The 9,758-nt window shown below is 36.5% G+C and overlaps 1 protein-coding gene across 1 annotated transcript in view; it reads left to right on the top strand.

Annotated features, from left to right (window-relative positions):
• Positions 1-585: 585 nt before the first annotated feature.
• LOC144954388 (myosin-binding protein C, slow-type-like) overlaps positions 586-9,758 on the top strand; it is a gene marked incomplete at its 3' end in the record, with an annotated part of 13,194 nt that continues 4,021 nt past the window's right edge. The window contains exons 1-2 of the mRNA XM_078884891.1: positions 586-690; positions 4,085-4,244. Of these exons, the coding sequence (XP_078741017.1) occupies positions 586-690; positions 4,085-4,244 (265 nt within the window). The remainder of the gene's footprint in view (positions 691-4,084; positions 4,245-9,758) is intronic.

Consider the following 9,758-nt stretch of genomic DNA (forward strand, 5'->3'; position numbering starts at 1 on the left):
ACTCACCACTCACTCACTCACTCACCACTCACTCACTCACCACTCTCACTCTCACTCACTCACCACTCACTCACTCACTCACTCACTCACTCACCCACTCACTCACCACTCACTCACTCACTCACCACTCACTCACCACTCACCCACTCACTCACCACTCACCCACCCACCCACTCACCCACTCACTCACCACTCAATCACTCACTCACTCACCCACCCACTCACCCACTCACTCACTCACTCACCCACCCACTCACCCACTCACTCACTCACTCACTCACCCACCACTCACACACTTGTGACCTCAATGCGTAACCTATGACCTCACTGTGACCTCACTGCGTGACCGGTGACCTCACTGTGACCTGTGACCTCACTGCGTGACCGATGACCTCACTGTGTGACCGGTGACCTCACTGTGTGACCGGTGACCTCACTGTGACCTGTGACCTCACTGCGTGACCGATGACCTCACTGCGTGACCAGTGACCTCACTGCGTGACCTCCCGTGACCTCTGTGACCTCGCCGTGACCCCCACTCCACCCCCAGTGCCCCCCAAGATCCACCTGGACTGCCGCAACAAAATGGTGGACAACGCCATCGTGGTGATTGCCGGCAACAAGCTGCGGCTGGACGTGCCGGTGACCGGAGACCCGGAGCCCACCGTGACCTGGTGCAAGGAGGGGCAGGTGGGTGACAACGTCAACAACAACAACAACAACAACAACAACGTCAACAACATCGTCAACAACAACGTCATCAACATCAACAACGTAAACAACATCGTCATCAACATCGATGTCAAGATCGTCATCAAGATCGTCATCGTCAACATCGTCATCAACATGATCAACAACATCAACAACATAAACAACATCATCAACAACATCAACAACATCGTCATCAACATCAACAACATCGTCATCGTCAACATCATCATCAACATGATCAACAACAACAACAACGTCATCATCATCAACAACATCAACAACATCGTCATCAACATCAACAACATCGTCATCGTCAACATCATCATCAACATGATCAACAACAACAACAACAACGTCAACAACATCAACAACAACAACGTCATCAACATCAACAACGTAAACAACATCGTCATCAACATCAACAACATCGTCATCGTCAACATCATCATCAACATGATCAACAACAACAACAACAACGTCAACAACATCAACAACAACAACGTCATCAACATCAACAACGTAAACAACATCGTCATCAACATCGACATCAACGTCGTCATCAACATCGTCAACAACATCGTCATCGTCAACATCATCATCAACATGATCAACAACATCAACAACAACAACATCGTCATCAACATCAACAACATCGTCATCGTCAACATCATCATCAACATGATCAACAACAACAACAACAACAACAACGTCAACAACATCAACAACAACAACGTCATCAACATCAACAGCGTAAACAACATCGTCATCAACATCGACATCAAGATCGTCATCAACATCGTCAACAACATCGTCATCGTCAACATCATCATCAACATGATCAACAACAACAACAACAACAACAACAACAACGTCAACAACATCAACAACAACAACGTCATCAACATCAACAGCGTAAACAACATCGTCATCAACATCGACATCAAGATCGTCATCAAGATCGTCAACAACATCATCATCGTCAACATCATCATCAACATGATCAACAACATCAACAACATCAACAACATCAACAACAACATCAACAACATCGTCATCAACATCAACAACAACATCATCATCGTCAACATCATCATCGTCAACATCATCATCAACATGATCAACAACATCAACAACATCAACAACATCAACAACAACATCAACAACATCGTCATCAACATCAACAACAACAACGTCATCAACATCAACAGCGTAAACAACATCGTCATCAACATCGACATCAAGATCGTCATCAAGATCGTCAACAACATCATCATCGTCAACATCATCATCAACATGATCAACAACATCAACAACATCAACAACATCAACAACAACATCAACAACATCGTCATCAACATCAACAACAACATCATCAACATCAACAACATCGTCATCAACATCGTCATCAACATCGACATCAAGATCGTCATCAACATCGTCAACAACATCATCATCGTCAACATCATCATCAACATGATCAACAACATCAACAACATAAACAACATCATGAACATCAACAACATCATCAACATCAACAACATCGTCAACATCAACAAGATCGTCAACAACATCGTCAACAACATCATCAACATCAACAACATAAACAACATCGTCATCATTATCATCAACATCATCAACATCATCATCAACATCATCATCGTCAACAACATCGTCAACAACATCATCAACATCAACAACATAAACAACATCGTCATCATCATCATCAACATCATCAACATCATCAACATCAACAACATCAACAACAACATCATCAACATCGTCATCATCATCATCGTCAACAACATCGTCAAGAACATCAATAACATCAACAACATCATAATCATCAACATCAACAACATCATCAACAACAACATCGTCATCATCATCGTCAACATCAACATCGTCAACAACGTCATCATCATCATCATCATCATCGTCAACAACATCGTCATCAACAACAACATCAACGTCAACAACATCTACATCATCATCATCATCGTCAACAACATCATCATCAACAACATCATCATCATCGTCGTCGTCATCATCGTCAACAACATCAACAACATCATCATCAACATCATCATCAACATCAACAACGTCATCATCAACGTCATCAACATCATCATCAACATCATCATCAACATCATCATCTTTCATCGATGTAGGCGATGTTGATGGTAGTGATGATGTCGATGTTGATGTTGGTGATGTTGGTGATGTTGGTGATTGGTGGTGATGGTTGTGGCGATGATGGTGATGTTAGTGAAGATGTTGATGATGATGGTAGTGATGTTGGTGATGGTGGTGATGTTGTTGATGTTGGTGATGTAGGTGATGTCTAGTGGTGAGGGCCGCGTGATGGTGAGGAGCTACACTGGAGGGTCCTCGCTCACCCTGGCGATGTTGATGATGTTGATGATGTTGATGTTAGTGATGTTGATGGTGGTGGTGATGTTGATGTAGGTGATGATGGTGTTGGTGATGTAGGTGATGATGATGTTGATGATGGCGATGTTGTTGATGATGGTGATGTTGATGTTGGTCATGATGATGTAGGTGATGATGATGTAGTTGATGGTGATGTTAGTGATGTTGATGTTGTTGATGTTGATGGTGGTGATGGTGGTGATGGTGATGTTGATGTTTAAGTTGGTGATGTAGGTGATGATGATGATGATGTTGATGTTGATGATGATGATGGTGGTGATGTTGATGTTGGTGATGTTGATGTAGGTGATGTTGATGGTGGTGATGTTGATGATGTTGATGGTGATGTAGGTGATGATGATGTTGATGATGATGATGATGTTGATGATGGTGATGTTGTTGATGTTGTTGATGTAGGTGATGATGATGTTGATGATGTTGATGATGTTGATGGTGATGTAGGTGATGTGGGTGGTGGTGACGGTGATGTAGGTGATGTCGAGTGGTGAGGGCCGCGTGATGGTGAGGAGCTACGCTGGAGGGTCCTCGCTCACCCTGGCGATGTTGATGATGGTGATCTTAGTGATGATGTTGATGTTGTTGATGTTGATGGTGTTGATGGTGGTGATGTTGATGTAGGTAATGTCTAGTGGTGAGGGCCGTGTGATGGTGAGGAGCTACGCTGGAGGGTCTGCCCTGACCCTGGTGATGTTGATGTTGTTGATGATGTTGATGATGTTGATGATGTTGTTGGTGATGATGTTGATGGTGTTGATGTTGATGTAGGTGATGTCTAGTGGTGAGGGCCGTGTGATGGTGAGGAGCTACGCTGGAGGGTCTGCCCTCACCCTCCAGGGTGCTGAGCGTGGTGACGATGTTGATGGTAGTGATGGTGATGTTAGTGATGATGTTGATGGTGGTGATGTTGATGTTGTTGATGTAGGTGATGTCTAGTGGTGAGGGCCGCGTGATGGTGAGGAGCTACGCTGGAGGGTCTGCCCTCACCCTCCAGGGTGCTGAGCGTGGTGACGCGGGTCGCTACTCCATCGCGGTGGACAACGCCGCCGGGGTCGACTCGGCCGACATCACCATCACTGTGCTGGGCACGTGATGCCATCACCAACATCATCATCATCATCACCAACATCACCATCACCACCACAACCACTACCACCATCATCACCACCACCGTTACCACCATCACCACCACTACCACCATCACCATCATCACCACCACCATCACCATCACCACCACAACCACTACCACCATCACCACCACCACCATCATCACCACCATCACCATCATCACCATCACCGTTACCACCATCACCACCACTACAACCAACATCACCATCACCGTGCTGGGCACCTGATGCCATCAACACCATCAACATCATCAACATCATCACCATCAACACCATCACCAACATCACCAACACCACCACCAACATCACCACCATCACCACCATCACCACCACCATCACCACCACCATCACCATCATCACCACCACCATCACCATCATCACCACCATCACCACCACCACCATCACCACCATCACCATCATCATCACCACCACCACCATCACCACCATCACCACCACCATCACCACCATCACCACCACCACCATCACCATCATCACCACCATCACCACCACCATCACCACCATCACCACCATCACCACCACCATCACCACCATCACCACCATCACCACCACCATCACCACCACCATCACCACCACCACCACCATCACCACCACCACCATCACCACCATCACCACCATCACCACCATCAGTAACACTCACAACGTTGAAAGTGATCATGGTTGCTGTTGTCGTGGTTAATGGTTGCGGTTGTTGCGGTTGTTGTAGTTGTTGTTGTTGATGTTCATGTCGTTGTTGTTAATGTTGTTGTTAATGTTGTTGTTAATGTTGTTGTTAATGTTGTTGTTAATGTTGTTGTTAATGTTGTTGTTGTTAATGTTGTTGTTAATGTTGTTGTTAATGTTGTTGTTGTTAATGTTGTTGTTAATGTTGTTGTTAATGTTGGTGTTGTTAATGTTGTTGTTAATGTTGTTGTTAATGTTGTTGTTGATGTTGTTGTTAATGTTGTTGTTAATGTTGTTGTTAATGTTGTTGTTAATGTTGATGTTAATGTTGTTGTTAATGTTGTTGTTAATGTTGTTGTTAATGTTGTTGTTAATGTTGTTGTTGATGTTGTTGTTAATGTTGTTGTTAATGTTGTTGTTAATGTTGTTGTTAATGTTGTTGTTAATGTTGTTGTTGATGTTGTTGTTAATGTTGTTGTTAATGTTGTTGTTAATGTTGTTGTTAATGTTGTTGTTGTTAATGTTGTTGTTAATGTTGTTGTTGTTAATGTTGTTGTTGTTAATGTTGTTGTTGTTAATGTTGTTGTTAATGTTGTTGTTGTTAATGTTGTTGTTAATGTTGTTGTTGATGTTATTGTTAATGTTGTTGTTGTTAATGTTGTTGTTAATGTTGTTGTTGTTAATGTTGTTGTTAATGTTGTTGTTAATGTTGTTGTTAATGTTGTTGTTGTTAATGTTGTTGTTAATGTTGTTGTTAATGTTGTTGTTAATGTTGTTGTTGTTAATGTTGTTGTTGTTAATGTTGTTGTTGTTAATGTTGTTGTTAATGTTGTTGTTGTTAATGTTGTTGTTGTTAATGTTGTTGTTGTTAATGTTGTTGTTAATGTTGTTGTTGTTAATGTTGTTGTTGTTAATGTTGTTGTTAATGTTGTTGTTAATGTTGTTGTTGTTAATGTTGTTGTTAATGTTGTTGTTAATGTTGTTGTTAATGTTGTTGTTAATGTTGTTGTTAATGTTGTTGTTGTTAATGTTGTTGTTAATGTTGTTGTTGTTAATGTTGTTGTTGTTAATGTTGTTGTTAATGTTGTTGTTAATGTTGTTGTTAATGTTGTTGTTAATGTTGTTGTTAATGTTGTTGTTGATGTTGTTGTTAATGTTGTTGTTGTTGATGTTGTTGTTAATGTTGTTGTTAATGTTGTTGTTGTTAATGTTGTTGTTAATGTTGTTGTTGTTGATGTTGTTGTTAATGTTGTTGTTAATGTTGTTGTTAATGTTGTTGTTGTTAATGTTGTTGTTAATGTTGTTGTTGTTAATGTTGTTGTTAATGTTGTTGTTAATGTTGTTGTTAATGTTGTTGTTAATGTTGTTGTTAATGTTGTTGTTGTTAATGTTGTTGTTAATGTTGTTGTTAATGTTGTTGTTGTTAATGTTGTTGTTAATGTTGTTGTTAATGTTGTTGTTGATGTTGTTGTTAATGTTGTTGTTAATGTTGTTGTTAATGTTGTTGTTAATGTTGTTGTTGTTAATGTTGTTGTTAATGTTGTTGTTAATGTTGTTGTTGTTAATGTTGTTGTTAATGTTGTTGTTGTTAATGTTGTTGTTAATGTTGTTGTTGTTAATGTTGTTGTTGATGTTGTTGTTGTTAATGTTGTTGTTAATGTTGTTGTTAATGTTGTTGTTGTTAATGTTGTTGTTGATGTTGTTGTTAATGTTGTTGTTAATGTTGTTGTTAATGTTGTTGTTAATGTTGTTGTTAATGTTGTTGTTGATGTTGTTGTTAATGTTGTTGTTAATGTTGTTGTTAATGTTGTTGTTAATGTTGTTGTTAATGTTGTTGTTGATGTTGTTGTTAATGTTGTTGTTGTTAATGTTGTTGTTAATGTTGTTGTTAATGTTGTTGTTGTTAATGTTGTTGTTAATGTTGTTGTTAATGTTGTTGTTGTTAATGTTGTTGTTAATGTTGTTGTTGTTAATGTTGTTGTTAATGTTGTTGTTGTTAATGTTGTTGTTGATGTTGTTGTTGTTAATGTTGTTGTTAATGTTGTTGTTAATGTTGTTGTTGTTAATGTTGTTGTTGATGTTGTTGTTAATGTTGTTGTTAATGTTGTTGTTAATGTTGTTGTTAATGTTGTTGTTAATGTTGTTGTTGATGTTGTTGTTAATGTTGTTGTTAATGTTGTTGTTAATGTTGTTGTTAATGTTGTTGTTAATGTTGTTGTTGATGTTGTTGTTAATGTTGTTGTTAATGTTGTTGTTAATGTTGTTGTTAATGTTGTTGTTGTTAATGTTGTTGTTAATGTTGTTGTTGTTAATGTTGTTGTTGTTAATGTTGTTGTTGTTAATGTTGTTGTTAATGTTGTTGTTGTTAATGTTGTTGTTAATGTTGTTGTTGATGTTATTGTTAATGTTGTTGTTGTTAATGTTGTTGTTAATGTTGTTGTTGTTAATGTTGTTGTTAATGTTGTTGTTAATGTTGTTGTTAATGTTGTTGTTGTTAATGTTGTTGTTAATGTTGTTGTTAATGTTGTTGTTAATGTTGTTGTTGTTAATGTTGTTGTTGTTAATGTTGTTGTTGTTAATGTTGTTGTTAATGTTGTTGTTGTTAATGTTGTTGTTAATGTTGTTGTTGATGTTATTGTTAATGTTGTTGTTGTTAATGTTGTTGTTAATGTTGTTGTTGTTAATGTTGTTGTTAATGTTGTTGTTAATGTTGTTGTTAATGTTGTTGTTGTTAATGTTGTTGTTAATGTTGTTGTTAATGTTGTTGTTAATGTTGTTGTTGTTAATGTTGTTGTTGTTAATGTTGTTGTTGTTAATGTTGTTGTTAATGTTGTTGTTGTTAATGTTGTTGTTGTTAATGTTGTTGTTGTTAATGTTGTTGTTAATGTTGTTGTTGTTAATGTTGTTGTTGTTAATGTTGTTGTTAATGTTGTTGTTAATGTTGTTGTTGTTAATGTTGTTGTTAATGTTGTTGTTAATGTTGTTGTTGTTAATGTTGTTGTTGTTAATGTTGTTGTTAATGTTGTTGTTAATGTTGTTGTTAATGTTGTTGTTAATGTTGTTGTTAATGTTGTTGTTAATGTTGTTGTTAATGTTGTTGTTGTTAATGTTGTTGTTAATGTTGTTGTTGTTGATGTTGTTGTTAATGTTGTTGTTAATGTTGTTGTTGTTAATGTTGTTGTTAATGTTGTTGTTGTTGATGTTGTTGTTAATGTTGTTGTTAATGTTGTTGTTAATGTTGTTGTTGTTAATGTTGTTGTTAATGTTGTTGTTGTTAATGTTGTTGTTAATGTTGTTGTTAATGTTGTTGTTAATGTTGTTGTTAATGTTGTTGTTAATGTTGTTGTTAATGTTGTTGTTAATGTTGTTGTTAATGTTGTTGTTGTTAATGTTGTTGTTAATGTTGGTGTTGTTAATGTTGTTGTTAATGTTGTTGTTAATGTTGTTGTTGTTAATGTTGTTGTTGTTAATGTTGTTGTTAATGTTGTTGTTAATGTTGTTGTTGTTAATGTTGTTGTTAATGTTGTTGTCAATGTTGTTGTTGTTAATGTTGTTGTTAATGTTGTTGTCAATGTTGTTGTTAATGTTGTTGTTAATGTTGTTGTTAATGTTGTTGTTAATGTTGTTGTTAATGTTGTTGTTAATGTTGTTGTTGTTAATGTTGTTGTTGTTGTTGATGTTGTTAATGTTGTTGATGTTGTTGTTAATGTTGTTGTTAATGTTGTGGATGTTGTTGTTGTGGTTGTTGTTGATGTTGTTGTTGTTGATGTTGTTGTTAATGTTGTTGTCGTTGTTGTTGTGGTTGTTGTGGTTGTTGTTAATGTTGTTGTTGTTAATGTTGTTGTTAATGTTGTTGTTAATGTTGTTGTTAATGTTGTTGTTGTTAATGTTGTTGTTGTTAATGTTGTTGTTAATGTTGTTGTTAATGTTGTTGTTGTTAATGTTGTTGTTAATGTTGTTGTTGTTAATGTTGTTGTTAATGTTGTTGTTAATGTTGTTGTTAATGTTGTTGTTGTTAATGTTGTTGTTAATGTTGTTGTTGTTAATGTTGTTGTTGTTAATGTTGTTGTTAATGTTGTTGTTAATGTTGGTGTTGTTAATGTTGTTGTTAATGTTGTTGTTAATGTTGTTGTTGTTGTTGTTAATGTTGTTGTTGTTAATGTTGTTGTTAATGTTGTTGTTGTTAATGTTGTTGTTGTTAATGTTGTTGTTAATGTTGTTGTTAATGTTGTTGTTAATGTTGTTGTTAATGTTGTTGTTGTTAATGTTGTTGTTGATGTTGTTGTTGTTAATGTTGTTGTTGTTAATGTTGTTGTTAATGTTGTTGTTAATGTTGTTGTTGTTAATGTTGTTGTTAATGTTGTTGTTGTTAATGTTGTTGTTGATGTTGTTGTTGTTGTTGTTAATGTTGGTGTTGTTAATGTTGTTGTTAATGTTGTTGTTGTTAATGTTGTTGTTGATGTTGTTGTTGTTGTTGTTGTTAATGTTGTTGTTGTTAATGTTGTTGTTGATGTTGTTGTTGTTGTTGTTAATGTTGTTGTTGATGTTGTTGTTAATGTTGTTGTTAATGTTGTTGTTAATGTTGTTGTTGTTAATGTTGTTGTTGATGTTGTTGTTGTTGTTGTTAATGTTGGTGTTGTTAATGTTGTTGTTAATGTTGTTGTTGTTAATGTTGTTGTTAATGTTGTTGTTGATGTTGTTGTTGTTGTTGTTAATGTTGTTGTTGATGTTGTTGTTGTTAATGTTGTTGTTGTTAATGTTGTTGTTGTTAATGTTGTTGTTGTTAATGTT

This window comes from Lampetra fluviatilis, unplaced genomic scaffold, assembly GCF_964198595.1.
Source record: "Lampetra fluviatilis unplaced genomic scaffold, kcLamFluv1.1 SCAFFOLD_1294, whole genome shotgun sequence".
Taxonomy (NCBI): Eukaryota; Metazoa; Chordata; class Hyperoartia; order Petromyzontiformes; family Petromyzontidae; genus Lampetra; species Lampetra fluviatilis.